We start from the raw sequence: 16,944 nt of genomic DNA, 5'->3' as shown, positions 1-16,944 counted from the left end.
GCCATTAGGAACTCCACCACCGGCTTCAGGATCTTGGTGAAGCACCAAGGAGCCGAGGAGAGGCCGAATGGAAGGGCTGTAAACTCGTAAATCTGGTGTTGCCAGATGAACTGGAGAATACGCCGGTGAGGCGGAAATATCGGTATAACCAGATAGGCGTCCTTGAGGTCTCGACGCACCATCCAATCCAGGGGTCGTAAGACATCCCTGAGGAGGTGAATACCTTCCTTTTTGAAGTGGCAGTAAACCAGCCACTCGTTGAACTCGCTTAGGTTTATCACTGGTCTACGGTCCCTGTTGGTCTTGTCAACCAAAAATAAATTGCTGATGAACCCCCCCCTGGGGTGTGGTGAGGAAAGGGAGATGGGGCCCTTGTTGAGGAGGGTTGAGACTTCCTCAACGTGGCTTCTTGGCGTGAAAACTGAATGTGACCGTGACTGGTCTGCTGGGAGGGATCCCCAAGATACTCTATGTGGAAACCCTGCACAGTCTGAAGTACCCACGCATTTTGCGTGATGGAAATCCAAGCCTGGAAAAAATTTGCCAGCCGCCTCCCTATTTTTAGTTGGGAAGAAGGGAGAACACTCACCGGGATTTGAGGAGGATGCTGCTCCTCCGAAACCTCTGTTCTTACCACGACGTCCTCTCCTGGGGTAGAAATTCCCGAATCGGGATTGATCCTAATACTGGCCTTGTCTAGAGCCATGCCCCCTTTGAGGGTTCTGGTGTGACTGGCGGCCGGTTGAGCGGCCCCTACCTCAACTGGCCCATGAAAAACACAAGGGAACACTCTTTTAATAGTTGTTTGGGCCTTGTCAAGGGACGTAAAAGTATTGACAAATTTGCCTAACTCTTTTACGAAAGGCTCTCCAAAGAGACCCTCCTGTGCGATGGCGCCAGCTTCTGAATCCGCCAGATCCCCCAATTTGGGGTCCACTTTAATGAGGAGGGAGTGGCGGCGCTCAGTGGGCAGGGTGCAGTTAGCATTGCCCAAAAAAATTATGTCTCTCTGGACCCACCCCGACATGGTGTCCGGAGAAATTATAGAGCCTGACTCTTTGGCCTCCTCTGCCATATCTAGAATTTTTGTTATGGGGCCCAAGGCATCCAGGAGCTTGTCCTGGCATGCCCGCCATTACCTATTGATTTCCTTCTTGGGGTCTCTGATGAACTTCTGCAAGAAGGTGGCCATGCGAGGGTCAATCTCCGGGGTAAGTGCCACCTTCCCCTCAAGGGACGGACGGGGGCACTCCGCCCGGAGGCAATTACAGGCCACTTTATCCAGCGGCCTGCGAATACGGCACACCACATAACTGGCGACCTTGTCAGACGTGGACCATTTGGAGGGGCATGGATGTATAATGTCATCAGGATCAAGCATGTCCGATGAGTTCTGGGTGGTCTGGGAAGTCCGAGATGGAAGCCATGGCCTGGTAGGCCCAGGCTCATCATCTGCTTTCCCTGCAGCATTTAGATCAGGGTTGGGTTCAACTTGCAGGGGGTTAGGGGTATCCCCTGCAGGCAGGACAGGTTGGCTGTCTATGAAAGCCTGTTTAAGCCTGTCAAAGGCATCTAAATCCACCTTCGAGTCGCGGGACCATTTGGGTGAAGGGGGAGCTGGTTCCCTTGCTGTGGTCCCTCCGGGACCGAAAGGAGGGAAATAGGCGTGATGAGTTGGGGGTTTAGCCTCTCAAAAGCCTGGGCAATTTGGCAAGAGAGCCCCTCCTCTAACGGAGTCATGGCCTCCTCCACTGCACGATAAATTGAGGTGTCCACCGCCTCATAAAAATCATCACCCAAGGGAGGTCCGCAAGAGGGTCCTCCATATCTTTGTAGTCCATGTTGCACACAGGCGTATTACAAGGTCAGAGACCAGTCAGGGGTGTCTGGGTGTCAGTACACCAGGCCTCAGGACAGCCTTTATATTCACCAGGGCTGGGTGTCAACCTGCTCTTCAGTGCGAGCACCTTGCAAATATTTGGGGATTTCTAACCCCGGGACACACACTGGTGCAAAATCGGTTTAAGGTCGGGTTTATCCCTGTCACTAGGGAGCCGGCCTGGGAAGTGTCCCTTCGGGCCTCTGGGACCTCAACAATACAGACCCAATTAAGGGCGTCAGAAGACCTGTACAGACTCTGCTGCCAAGCTCTTTTTTAACCGGGCAGCAGAGCGTTAATGCATGAAATCGATCGGCTGCTAGGAGAGCGGCACAATCGTAATACAGACCCAGCAGGGTGTTCGCCTTCAGACACGCCGCTCGGGGGAAGTGTGGGCGCGGACTGGAATTTCCCAGAGAGACACTCTGAGGAATTCAAATCCGCGCGCTGCGATCCCGCGCTGCCTCCCACGCCCTGTAGCGGTTGGAGGCCGGCTCCGCGAGCAGCACCAGCCGCGTAGGAGCGAGAACGTTCCCACGGCTGCGATCGCAAATCGCTATGAATAAAGCAGCATTAAGGCCATTAAAACATGGAAAAACATATAGATAAAGCGCATCGCGAAACAGCGCCTGCTTAGGGAAAATAACACAGCAAAAAATGCACACCAAAGCTTTTCAAATGTAATCACAAAGCACAATACAGTTGGAAAAGCACCAAACAGTAAAAGTAAACTGAAGACTACTTATATCGGCTGCGTAGCAGCGAAGAAAGAGGCCGAATGGCCAGTGAGAGAGGACTATGTTGAGGCTTTGGGCCTCCTGATTGGACACTGTTGGACTGTCCTGATTGGATGTTACTATGTTTTTTCTAAACTACATTTTTCCCAAGTGTTCATGGGAAACGTAGTTTGTTTATCTTTTAAGTGAAATGCTATCTAAATGTTATGTTATGTTAATAGTATTTATAACGCGCACAGCTGCCCCAGCTAAGGGGCGTCCTGGCGCGTGACAAGATATAACACAACAGACACTAACACAAAAGAACGGAGACAGAGCGAACAATTAAAACAAAAAAGTTTTTAATGATTTCCGAAACAACAGAAGATCATCAATTGGGCGGAGCTCAAACGGAAGCGAGTTCCAAAGCGCTGCAGCTTTTATCCGGAAAGAGCGCCCACCAACTCGGCTAAGCTTGAACCTCGGGACTACTGCAAGCGCTTGACCCGAAGATCTTAACGAGCGGGACGGTACATAACCGGACAAGAGATTCGAAAGGATCTGGGGAGCAGATCCTTTCAAAATTTTAAAAGCCAGACATAAAACTTTAAAATGAATTCTCGACTTAATCGGCAGCCAATGTAATGCTCGAAGAGTACTTGAAACCGAGCATGACCTAGGCAAGCCGACAATGGCTCTTGCAGCGGCATTTTGAACGCGTTGAAGGCGAACAATTTCTGCCTGATTACTCCCTATCAGAAGCGAGCTGGCATAGTCCAGGCGAGATAAAACTGTTGCCTGGACCACCATCTGCCTGGTAGGGGGGTCAAAAAACTTAAGGACCGGTCTTAAGCCCCGAAGGACTCCAAAACAGCATGCTGCGGTTTTCTTGGTGTGCCCAACAAAACTGAGAGTAGAGTCCAACCACACTCCCAGGTTTCTCAACTCCATGACCGGAGTTGGAGCCACACCAAGTTCCGGCGGCCACCATCTGTCCCCCCAGAGATCCCTTCCCTTCCCGACGATCATAACCTCGGTCTTCTTAGCGTTAAGCTGGAGGCAGTTGGCAGTCATCCAGCTAGCCACCTCCCTCAGCCCATTCTGGAACTTGGGGGCGTCCACATCGGCATCCCCACTGATAGTAACCGCCAGCTGAGTGTCGTCAGCATATGAGACCATATACATGCCCCATTGTTTGACGACATCAGCCAGCGGTCTAACGTAGAGATTGAATAAGGTGGGACTCAGCGAGGATCCCTGCGGCACCCCCAGGTCCAGAGGATGGAATTTGGACCGATATGGAGGTGTAGCAACGCAAAAAGACCGATCGTCGAGAAAGGAACGGAACCACTGTAGGGCCGACCCCATAACGCCAATCTCCTCCAAACGGTGCAGAAGGATATGGTGCAAGACAGTATCAAAGGCGGCGCTCAGATCTAACAATACTAGCGCCGCCGTCTGTCCCAGATCCAGCACCGAGCGCAGATGTTCAACCATGGCGAGAAGGGCAGTCTCCGTGCTATGCCCCGCCCGGAACCCATTCTGGGTGTCATCCAGAATGTTAGCTCGGGTGAGATGGTCGGTGAGAGCCTGATTGACATGAGCTTCCATCAGCTTGGCTGCCCAATGGAGCAAAGAGATGGGCTGGTAGTTTTCCGGTCTTAAAGCGTCCAAACTTGGCTTCTTCAGAATAGGAGAAACCACTGCACGCTTCCATTTGACTGGGACCGTGCCCGTAGCCAGCGAGATGTTAATCAGGGAGCAAACTGTAGGGCGTCCCACAAAAGACTGGTTCCTAAACAGAGCAGGACAAACCGGATCCAAAGGTGAGCCAGATTTAACCTTCTGGGCCAGTATGTCAAAAGCCTCAGGTAGAAGCTGCGGAAGAGAATCCAGCATAGGAAAGGCAGGGACAACCACCAAAGCCTTCGGGGAGGGTCCCGTACCAGGAAAAGCACGATAGATGCCCTGCACTTTCTCCAAAAAGAAAGATGCTAAGGCTTCACAGTGCGAGGTAGAGGCCATAACTGGAGAGGTAATGCGCTTAGACAGCAGATCCTTGAGAGCTTTGAAAATAGTTTTAGATGGATTTGGGCTGCTACGGAATTCCAGAGAGTAGAACGTCGCACGAGCTCTACATATGGCACGATGATGGGTCTTAATTGAGGCCAGATACAACGCTTTCTTAGCCATGTCATAAGATCTCCGCCATTCTCTCTCGGCACGCCTACAGTTCCCTTTCAGTGCACGTAGTGCACTGTCATACCAGGGGTTAGACTTTCTGGGACTAATTTTACTAGTCAAAATGGGAATCAAGGAGTCAAGCGCCCTGGTATTCCAATTACAGAACTGGTCATAGCCCGATTCAACATCATCCAAGTGTTCAAGCGGATTAGTAGTCAGAGCAAGATGAAAATCCTCTAACCTAAGCTTACTCCAGTGTCTTCGAGGGATTAATCGGGCTGAGGGAATTGGAATAATTCCAGGTGACAGAACCCGAATATCCACTAGAAAATGGTCCGTCCATCCAAGGGGTGAAGCGGAAAGAATTGAAGCTTCCGTTAAATTTGTAAAAAAAGGGTCCAATATATGCCCTCCTATATGGGTGGGTTGAGAGACTTTTTGGAACAACTGAAGGGCCTCAAGATCCGCAAGAAAGTTACATACAGCCGGGGCACTCTGATTATCAAAATGGAGATTCAAATCTCCCAATATAGAAAAGTTGGCACAACCAATTGCCAGAGTGCTGACAGCGTCAGGGAAAGCCTCTCTAAATGCAACATCATTGCCTGGGGGGCGATAGACCACCATCCCGAGATCGAATACTGGGGGCTAATCCCGATCTTGAAAGAGGCGCTCTCACACCCAGCAATATGTAGGACATTCCAAATGCAGGAGAGATTGGATTTCACCGCAAGTGCAATACCCCCCCCCCTCTAGTGGGGCGATTAAGGGTAAAAATGGAATATTCCGGGGGAAAGGCAAGATTAATAATAGCTGCATCATCCTCCTGCAGCCAAGTTTCAGTGATGGCGAGAATATCCGGGGTCTCATCATGCATGAGGTCCAGGATATCTTGATGGTGTAGTACCAATGACCTAACATTCAGGCTAAATATCCGCAGGGCGTTCGTCAAACTCGAACTCGGAGAAGTAACAGCAGCAGGCTTCTGGCGGATAGGAGCGGGAGGGGCCAAAGCCCAACCTTTACAAGCACAGCAATAAGGGCCACTTAAAGGGTGGATATTTACCTGATTACATTTAGTGGTGGTCAATCCAATGGACCGTAACGTCTCATTAGAATACGTAATCATCTTTCCACCCTAGCTAAAAATACAGGCACACCCACCTGCCGCGTCCCGCACGTCCCTAGCGCGGACGGGCGCAGACAGGCAGGACTCAGGCACGACTCCGGCTAAGTGACGGCGTCCCGCTGCGCGGGAGAAAACTGCTTTAAGTAGGCGTCCCGCGAGGCTAACCGAGCGCAGTAGCGCTCAAAATGGCGCCCGCCAGAAAATACACTGCCCAAACCAAAATGGCGTCCACCCCGGGGAATCCCCGTGACCCGGACCCACCAAAACGGCGGTGATATGAACAGTTTTACGTTCGGTAAGGGGGGGGGGAAGTTACCAACCTGATCCCAGCCTAAACACAGTTAAAATCAGGGGGAATAAATGAAGCACCAAATCAAATACAAAACAGGAATAGTTAAAGTCAGTCGCTAGCAGCAGCGCAAGCGTAGTTCAGCTGTGAAGAATACCTTGTGAAGAAAGAGGCATAATCCTCGCCTCCAGTCCTGACATAGAATTATAAACTTACTTAACTGCTTGCGTGTGAACACTGTAGTACGTACGTTCCTGTCACTTGTGCGTGTGTGCGCCAGCAGCATCGCTAGCATAGCCTTCGCTTCCTCCATGCAGGGTGGGGACTGTCATCACAAAATAATTGTTGCTTGCACTCAAGATAAAAGGGTACTTACTTTTCTTTGTCGAGTTCCTGGTAATGGCTGGTACTACGGGAAAGGCCTGCAGCGCATGTCACCTTTTGTGATGCCCTGAAGTTGTCTTATCTACAAGACAAGGTACCCACCCATCTGGGGATAAGGGAGCTGTGCATCAACATTTTAGGCATGTAATTTGTGCAATAAACGTCATATAAAATGTTGTTTAAGATTCTTCAAAAATCAAAAAGTGTATTTCTTTAACATGCATAAGCGTTTCACTCTAGTACACTAGTGTGTGTCACTGTATTGATTGCATTTATTGGAAGTGAAAATTTGAAGGTGAACTTAGAAACATTCATCGCCCTCCTCATTCTCCGTTCAGGTGACTATGCTAAATACCGTATATGTAGCCTAGGTGGTTGTTATAGTTGGAACAACATCAAAGTCTATTAAAGCAAATACAAAATAGGTTTTTATATAGCACACATCTTGTGCTGATGTATTTCGAGATATTCTCTTATGAGATTCTATGGGAATAGGAAGCACAGTGAAATATGGTATTTGCCTATTTTATAAAATAATGTTTGCATTTTTAAATAGTGCAAATTCTACTCGAAGGTTTTGGAGCTCTTTACATGAGCACCAGTTACATTACACAAGGTCATCTTATTTTTTTTTTAAACACAGGGAGATTAAGGGCCATATGTAGGTAGAACCGAATTTGCGATTCTCAAATTGCTTTTTTGGCGAATCGCAATTTCAGAATCGCAAATTCCGATGTAGGTATTTTTTCGCAATTAATTAGCGATTACCAAAAAATCGCAGAATTAAATTAAGATTACCCAAATAGCGATTCCTTAATTGCGAAATCGCAAATAAGGAATCGCAAATCCGGGAATCTGCAATTCAGGTGCAGAATGATGACATCACACCCAGGAAGTGTGACTGCCCATGCTGCACCTGATTGCCAGCAGCTGTGATTGAGCCAGTAGCTGTGTGAGAGCCTGTGTGGAGAGGAGAACAGTTTTGCTCAGCTTTTGGAAACAAGCCAAATGGAGTCCCAGGGGCCTGAGAAGCAGCATGATGAACCACCAAGGAAGAGGAAACATAAATTTAGTGACAGGGAGCTGGAGGTCCTCACACAGGAGGTTGTCACCAGCCATGATCTCCTTTTTGGGAAAAGTTCCCTACGAGTTCCAGAGGCCAGAAAGCGCAAGATATGGAGTGACATCCAAGAGAGAGTCAATGCCATTGGTGTCACACACCGCAGTGTCGGACCTACAAAAAGGTGGTATGACATGCGGCAGAGGTCAAAGGAGAGGGTGGCCACAAGACTTGCAGAGGCCAAAAAAAACGGTGGGGGGCCTTCCACTGCAACAGAACCGACGCCCCTGGAGGAGCTGGTGGAGGGCACACTGCAGCCTGAGAGTGTGAGTGGAGTGGCTGACCTGGACAGCTCCGAACACACAGACACCAGACAAGGTAAGATGCATGCCAAAACCCCCTGATACATCCCCAACCCACCCACAACCCCCAAAACGCAACCTGACTGCAACTCCAGTACATGTCAAACAGCACAGCCAGAAATGCATTATGGGAGACGTAGTCACATGCACTGATAACTGTGCCAGTGAGACACAGCCAGGTGGAATAGGGAGGACTCCATCATGCAGATAGTGAAAAAGACAGATAGTACCCATGTGAATTTATTGTGTAAAACTAATGCATTACAAATGCCAGACAGGACACAGAACTAATGTGTGCTATTCAATCCACAGCACCACCACCAACACAGGATAGTGAGGCTGAATGCGAGGCAACAGCTGAGATGGAGGACGAGGCAGGCCAGGAGGAGCAGGGCGAAGCCAGAACTGCAGACACAGCACCATGCAGGCGCCGCAATATTGTAACACCACTACCACTGTTGGAGGCACAGGCACCAGACACAGCAGAGGAGCAACAGCCAGTGCACAGGCAGCGTGCAGGACAGCACCAAACACAGTCCCCTGAACACTCCAGAGTAGGGAGAGGGATGAGACGCAGGGCACGGCCGTCCACCAGCACTGCTACTGGTGAAGAGGACACGGTGTTCTTGGGCCTCGAGGGCAGCATGCTCAAGCAACAGCGCCTTCAAGTAAAGGGGATACGGTCAATCCAACGGCAACTGGCTGCACATAACCACAACATGACCGAGTTGCGCGCAGGTGTAATGGCCATTACTGGTGCATTGGAGGGACTGTGCAGGGAGATTGCGAGGGACAGGGCAACCCGGCGCCGGGAGAGACATCGCCTACACACACGGCTGGACCTATACACCAGGGCAGTGAACCGCCAGTCAACCGCCACATCCCTGCTGGCCAGAAGATGTGTCAGCATGCAGCGCGAGATGGGCCACTGCTGCCAGGACGTTGGCAGTGTCCTGGTGCAGGTTACACATGCGGTGGACCAGATGCGCGCAACTGCCACAGGTGGCATAGGCATACTTAGTGCCATGGACACTGAAGCAGGAGCAGCATCACTCCCCCAATTCCACAGGACAGACGCCGGAGTGCACGCCAGGGCAGAGTGGATGATGACTCCAGGGAGGGCACTGCGCAGACACAGCGAGGCTCAACAGGCCGTGCACGTAGGTGGTGAAGGCACACAAGGGACTAATGGCCATGTGTGACGCAACACAGTCCATAATGACTCAGTGGCTGATGGTAGTTATTGCACTGTAACACAAACATGTGCATGCAGGGACTATAAAGTCACAATGTAAGATACCTTCATTCCTGAAGATAAGGAAATAAACATCTCTGTAAGAAACCAATCAGTGGCATCGTGTCCTCATTACTCACTTAGAAGTAGTTTTGTGTGATCTCATCTCGTCTCATGCGTCCGGCAGCCGCACCAGCACCACCTGCCGGACTGCGATGTGGTGCTGGTCCATCCTCATCTGATGATTCAGAGTCTGTCAGGTCCACTGGGGTTCCTTTTTTGGTAGGGATGTTGTGTAGCATTGCACAGGCAACCACAATTTTGCAACATGTCTCAGGGCTGTACTGTAGCGCTCCTCCACTCTTATGGAGGCATCGAAAACGGCTCTTTAGGGTTCCAAAGGTCCTCTCAATGGCACAGCGTGTGGCTCTGTATGCGCTGTTGTAGCGCTTCTCACCTGCAGTTGCTGGATTCAGCTACGGTGTGAGGATGTAGTCTCGTACAGCATACGCACTGTCACCTGCGGGGCATAAGCAGATTCATGTTCAATACTGTCCTGCCACTGCATCACTCTACTGCCGCTGTGTGTGTTTGGCATGCATTTACCTAGCAGGTAGCCCTCTCCAAAATCACCATTTGTGAGTCTTCGATGTAATGCACAGTGGCGAAACATAAATGAGTTGTGTGTGCTTCCAGTGTATTTGGCCACAATATCAGTGATTATATGTTGGGCATTGCACACTACCTGGACGTTCAGGGAATGATATGACTTTCTGTTGCGAAATACATACTCATTCTGTGATGGGGGTGAGATTGCGACATGGGTCCCATCTACGCAGCCAATGACATGGCGGAATTGGGCAATTTGGTAGAATTCCTGCTTGGTCTGATCTAGTGCCTGTGGTGTGCTTGGAAATTGTATGTGGTTATGCAGCCTCTGTACCATTGCATCCAGGAAAGCGTGGAGGAAGCGCGACGGTGCACTTTGCGAGACACCTCCTGCTGTGGCAATGACCCCCTGAAAACTCCCTGATGCCAGGAGGTGCAGTGAGCACAGCACCTGAACATGGGTGGGAATGGAGTGTGCCCTGCGTGTGGGGTTTTGAAGTATGGGTGTCAGCTCCTCTATTAAATCCAGGATGCTGTCTGGGTGCAGCCTGTAGTTCACATGGATCTCCTCATCGGTCAGTTGGAAGAGGGTGATGCGTGCTCTGTAGATCCTTTCCTGGCGTCTCCTTCTCTGCGTGGCATCCCTGATTCGCAGCCTCCTGGCTATCTCGTACAGGCCAGCCATGGTGGGAAGTCCCTGTGGCATTGTGGGCCTGTTTAAATAGGTTGCACTTGGTTACCACCTGCTCAGAGTTGGTGGTAATTGAGAAGTGCTAAACTGCGATTATTGAAGAATCGCTATTTGCGATTTTTTTGAAAATCTGAATTTGCGAATTCGCAAATTGCGAGGTCGGTAATAGCGAATTCCGCTAATACTGGGACGCAGACTGCGATTATGCTAAAATATTCGCAGAATCTGCTTTACGCAAAATTGCTAATCGCTAAATTAGCGAATCGCTATTTTATGCAGCGGACACCTTTCCTACATAGGTACTGTCAGTTTTGCGATTGCAAACACACAGATTCTTGCGATTCGCAGTGTTTGCGATCGCAAAAGTGTTTCCTACATATGGCCCTAAGTGATTTGCCGAGAATCATAGGATGTTGAGCTGGTGGCTAGACTCGAGCCCGGTTCTCACTATTTGATCATGCAGTGAAGCTTGGCTTGATCCTAGGTTTCATGTGTTCACATTGTGCATTAGATGGGTGGGTATATCTCTTTCTCCTGTTTTACATCAATGTTTAATGCTTGGTCTTTGATTATTTGAGGAGCTGCATCACTACACTGTGTTGAATAAATAGTCATTACACGTTAAATCAAATTAAAAGAGGAAAACGCTCTAGAAAAAATTATGTAGTTCTGTTAAGGTAAGGCAGGGTACTCTTTTTAGGTCTCTCCTACGTTGTCTGTTGCAAGACATTTTGATACCTTACAGTGAGCTTAAAGCCCTGTTACTCTCATTTGTTTGTTTCTTATTTGATTGCTTGTGTGGGCTTTACTTGTCTGCAGTGAGTTTGTCCTTCACCTGGAGCATGGAGGCATTACTGTGTCCTGACACAGTTGTTTTTTGTTTTTTGGTGCTGCATTTTCATTTTTAGTTAGGCACTTTACGAGAGTGTAAGTTTTTTCCAGTGTTTCTGTCATGCGCTTCTCTGCCCGGCTCTGTGTTGCTCTGTCACGCAGTGTGCTTCTGCGCTACGGTCTCTGTGGTACTGTGTCTCACTGTGTGCTTCTCTGCCCCTCCTGTGTTGTTTACGTCCCCGTGAGGTGCTCGTTACTACAAAATAATGTGGCCGTCCGCATAAAAAAAATTAAAAACTTCTTTAGCCATGCTGCACAGTATCATGGGTGCTGTGCAACATGACTAAAGCCCATTGACAAAGTCAAGAGGTCCTTACGGCGTGACATGTTGGCTTTGCAACTGCTTGTTTTCTGCTGAAGATGGCCAAAGAATGTAAAACTTGTTCTGCTCTACGAATAGAGGATATGAGTTAGTGGTAGATAGTATCATAATGAACTGCAGCAGTGTAATGTTCTTTCTTGCTCTGCTGTCAAATAACTGTTCTCATTTCTAGTAGACAAGCGATTCAGTGAGAAAACTACAAAAACCTCTGCAGAAAAGCTGCAGCATTTTCGTTGTCAGACCTCATTGCAGTGTTTCAAAGATTGACTAACATTTTCGCTACAAAATGAGAAGGCGCTCTAGTCGCAACTAAGAACATTTTAATCTGCTGGTTTTGAATGGACGCACTCTAACTCGGATGTGCTTGACAAGAATGTGTGAGAAAAAATACCAGCTTAATACTTGAGTGGTGGATAGAATTCAAAGGAAAGTATTTTTCAGATTGTTCTATATTGTCTTTTTTCCTCAATTTGGTTGGAAGTAAGGGTAATTCCTTGTTTTGATCCAAAGAAACAAAATGTTTTCCCCCTGTCCTGAGAAATGGAGAGATGAAGCAACAAATTAAAATGTGGTTAACGCAATTACAGTAAAATATTATAGGATTAAACATTGTTGTCTTTTAGAACAAGCCCATCTGCACTTAAAAATAATCCAGAGCAATTTTTACCCTTCCTACCATGAAGTGAGAAAATGAACTGAAAAGGAAACTTTCATGTTGCCTTGGAATGATGGCTTTCAACTTTAAGAAGCACATTTTTACATGTACCAAATGCTGTTAAAAAGAGCATTCTGTCCTCTGTTCCAGAGATAGCTGACGACGTATACGGACTCCTGTTCCCAGGTCCGTGTAATAGGAAATGCATGTGGCGCGAGTCCCATTGTCACTGCTTCTCTGCTTAAATATAACAATACTATGGTAAATTTTTGTGTTAGAACAAAATAGCCATACCATGGTTCGGCTCCATAAGATGAGGTGGAAAGATGTCTTGTTGGTCTTTATCAAAGGTTCCTGGCAAATAGACGAATAAAAAACTTTTATGGCAAGAAACACAAAGCATTCTATAAAGAAGATTGACTTAAGTTGAAGGAGTTGGTGGGGGGTTTGAATAACATCTATGGAGTATCATACATGCTGCTGTTCATAATTGAGCGAGTATGGTAGTGTCTGTTCACCCACTGTCACTTTTAAGTGGGATGTGAGGTTCTCAGTGCCCCTTCTGGGATTCTTTTCATAGAGAAGAACATGGCCGTTGCTTGTTTTTTTCCTAGTCGTTGTAGATTAACTGTGTACTACACGTTTTGCGATGCTTCCAATGCTTTTAGTTAATGTTGACTCTGGGCAATTTGCTTGTCTTTCTTCAGGCGGTAACTTTCTGCCAGTTAAAAGAAGCTCTCGAGGTTGACTGGAGCAGTGACAAGGCGAAAGCGTCTCTGAAGAGAACTCCTGCCGACTACTTCCTGCTTCAAGGTAAAAACAATCCTGTCAGCACTGCACAGAGTCCATTTTCAGTAAAATCAGGTGTTGTGGTTGAAGTCTTCTGTGGGCCACTAACTGAAACCCTGACTTCCAGCAATAGTGACGTGGATTCAGATCTGTAGACGGCTGAAGAAACATTACCGCCGCAAAAGCAATTAAGTAAACTGGTGCCAAACCTCGTACTCTGTCATTCTTTGTACTGCGATTATCCTAACTCTCCATGCACCTGGACCTCTCATTGTGAAAGGGATGGTTGTCCTCAGATATATTTGTATATAGTCTATAGTCTCAGAGGTGTCACGTTATTAAAAGGGTCTCTGACCTCAAGGAGACAGTGGACTTCATGATATTGCTCCTAGAGACTCATGGGTTGTTATGTGGCACATGAACAGAGGTCCGGGCCTCCCTTCACACTGGCATGGCATGTGTATGCTTTGTGAAAAGGTGAACGATGCACGTGCATGCCTCACTCATGCGTTGTTGTAACAGGAGCTCAGAGTGACTGCAGCACCCATCGATACAGCCTCCCATGTTATTTTAATTTGCAGGCTGCACCACATTGGGGTCAACAGCAAAGCTCTCCAAAGGTTCGTTGATGTCTTGAAATATCTCTCACAAACCATCTCTCTGAAGCCCTATAAATCACATACCATGCCAGTTGGAAAAGAGGTACTGCAGGGGTCCATACTAAGCTCCACATTATTTAACATGTATAAATTGCCCCTCTGGTACAAATCGTTACGGCATGTGGTTTTGAGACAATATCTTATGCCAATGATATCCAGTTGGTCATCTCCTTTTGTCCCAATTTGGAAGGTGTGAAAGTCCGCTTCTCTGAATAACTTCCTGGATGTCCAATAATTGCATGCAATTAAATGGAGAAAAGACCAAAATACTTCTATTCGGGAAAGCCCAACATCTGTGGAAGTCGGATTGGTGGCCATCCGAACTGGGACTTGTACTGTCCCCAAACCAAGTAGTTAAAAACCTCGAAGTCCCGAAGACCCAGCCACCTTCTTCCTCTTGTGCGGACTACCGTCCGATCTCTTTAATCAACACTGAAATGAAGATTTTTGCCACTGCCTTAGCCCAACGTCGCCATCCCCTTTTGCACAAACGGGTCCACCCGAACCAATGTGGCTTCATGCCGGCACTCGGCACTGCATACGGCGCCTCCATCTCGCCCTGGCTCACCGCCACAGCCTAACACCCTACCTGGCACTGCTACTTCTAGATTTTGAGAAGGCCTTTGATACGGTTGACTGGAAATACCTGGAGTACGTCCTTGCGACAATGGGATTCGGTCCCCATTTCCGACGCCTCATCCATGTCCTATATTCCAACCCCAAAGCCAGGGTCCTTACCAACAATACCTTCTCAGAGGCATTTCAAATCCGGAGAGGCACGTGTCAGGGGTGCCCCCTCTCACCCCTTTTATTTGTGCTGGCGATGGAACCTCTGGCCTGCCTCATACGTAATTACTCCCAAATCCAGGGCTGGTCCTGGGACCCCCACCAAGTGGACAAAATCGGCCTATTCGCAGACGATGTCCTGCTTTTCTTGGCTGACCCGGAATGCTCCGGTCCCCGCTGCCTGGAGGTGCTCTGGGTCTTCGAGAATGTCTCAGGCTTGCGACTCAACCCGGCTAAGTCCACTCTGATCCCCCTCCATCTTTCAAGGGCTTGCTTTGATTGGCAGTTTAATATCCCTATCAGGAGACAATCGTTAAAAGACCTTGGGATCTGGGTGACTCTGCTCCCGGAGCTGGAATGGGTGCTCAATATTACCCCCCTGGTCACGAAAGCCAAAAATGACCTTAAGCGTTGGCAAACCCTGCCACTTAACCCCCTTGGAAGAGGGGCACTTCTTAAAATGATGATCCTCCCCCGCTTCCTATACATCATTCAGAATACCACCTTTCATTTCCCGGGTAGTTGGTTCCCAGACTTTGATGGGGTGATTACAAGGTTTCTGTGGGGGGGTGGGAGGCCGCGTATTGTCCTAGCCCGCTGCCGGATCCCGCCCTTAGACGGAGGCAAGGGTATGAGGAATCTCCACCTCTACTACTTGGCTACCAGACTCCTCGTCATCCATGATTGGTTCACTGGGAGGTGGTGTGACCTGGCCTAGCGGACTGAACTTAGAACCATGGACTTCCCGCAAATCCAAGCCTACTTATACGGGACTCCCATACCACAGGCGATCCCACCAATCACCAGAGCTGTCCTAGTGGCCTGGCGCTCTGCTTTGTGATACACACACTGGGACAAGTGACTCACTCAACATACACCTCTATGGCATGGTACGTGGCTGCGAGAGGCATCGACCCTTTCAGGCTTTCGGCAGTGGGATCACACCGGGATCTCGTTCCTTGGGGATGTCTGGGTGGGGGATCACGTCAGGGCCTTTCCCGATCTACAGCAGCGCCATTCCCTTCACCCAATTTTATAAGTATTTACAACTCTGATGCGCCCTCACCGTACATATCCCACCAGGTACGTCGCTGCTCGAGTTTAGCCCATTGGAAGCTCAGGTTATGATGGGAAGAGGAGGGGTGTCATGGATATACCGCTCCCTAGTGAACAATGGCCCCACTACCCTAGACTCGCTGCGGACCCGCTGGGAGGGATGGTTGGGCCCCCTAGAAGTAGCAGACTGGCGTGACGACCCTATGGCTCCTAAAACCCTTACAACCTCTTCTAAACTCCGTCTTATTCAACTTTACTATCTTCACATGGTCTACCTCACTCCTGTGCGCCTACATAAGGCGGGATTGCGACCCTCCCGGGACTGCACATGATGTGGCCACGCTCCGGCCGAGTTTTTACCACATGGTCTGGTTGTGTCCGGGCCTTACCCCTTTCTAGTCGGGAGTGGAATCTGAGCTTATGCAGACGCTGGGTTGGCAGGTTCCCCACGATCCCCTGCACCTTCTCCTGGGGGTGTTTGATGGATTGGACGGCTCTAGGGCCGACAAACACTTTCTGGGCAGGACGGTTGTGGTTGTCAAGCGAGATATTGCGGCTCAAGCCGAACCCCCTACCCTGCGAAAGTGGCGCCGAGGGGTGGACTGGTGCGCAGCCCAGGAGGAACCTCTCTTTGAGGCCCAGGGATGTCCTGGGAAGTTCCACAAGATATGAGGCTAGTAGCTTAACTTAATGTTTTACATTTTTTGCTCTGAGTTTCTCATGCACCAATGTATTGCCTTTCAGCCGGGGTGGCTTACTTGAATACTCCTATCATGGCTTTGGCTTTTACTGTCTGTTGAAGATGGAATTTGATTTACCATGCAAACGGTGTGCTGTTCTTTTGTTTGTTTGTTTTTCAAATGCTAATAAACTTGATTATTAAAAAAAAAAGAACTGTAAGTCAAGCTGGACACTTCTCTAACAATGAAAGAACATGTCTCAACCTTACGTGGAACCTGTTTTGCTACAATGCGACTATTGCATTGTATCCCCTTCACCACTAGGAAAACCCTATTTCAAGCCTTAATCACTAGTCATCTCGACTATAGAAATGCCCTACTTGTTGGTGCCAATGAGACCTTACCGTTTAAACTGCAGGTGGTGCAGAATACTGCAGCCAGACTGGTGTGCAATCTTCTGTCTGGTTTTCCCTCTGCTCCAATGCTATACACTCTACATTGGCTACCTATTTGGAAAAGGCTCATCTTTAAGATGTGCTGTCCTACTCATAAATCCTTGAGTGGCACTG

At 48.7% G+C, this 16,944-nt stretch overlaps 1 protein-coding gene across 1 annotated transcript in view; it reads left to right on the top strand.

The window, feature by feature from the left end:
- SAE1 (SUMO1 activating enzyme subunit 1) overlaps positions 1-16,944 on the top strand; it is a 382,599-nt gene that overhangs the window by 215,401 nt on the left and 150,254 nt on the right. The window contains exon 6 of the mRNA XM_085625631.1: positions 13,113-13,218. Within this exon, the coding sequence (XP_085481757.1) occupies positions 13,113-13,218 (106 nt within the window). The remainder of the gene's footprint in view (positions 1-13,112; positions 13,219-16,944) is intronic.

The sequence above is a fragment of the Triturus cristatus genome, chromosome 9 (genome assembly GCF_964204655.1).
Source record: "Triturus cristatus chromosome 9, aTriCri1.1, whole genome shotgun sequence".
Lineage (NCBI taxonomy): Eukaryota > Metazoa > Chordata > Amphibia > Caudata > Salamandridae > Triturus > Triturus cristatus.
The sequence above is the reverse complement of the archived record's forward strand: the minus strand, read 5'-3'. Positions and strand labels throughout refer to the sequence as shown.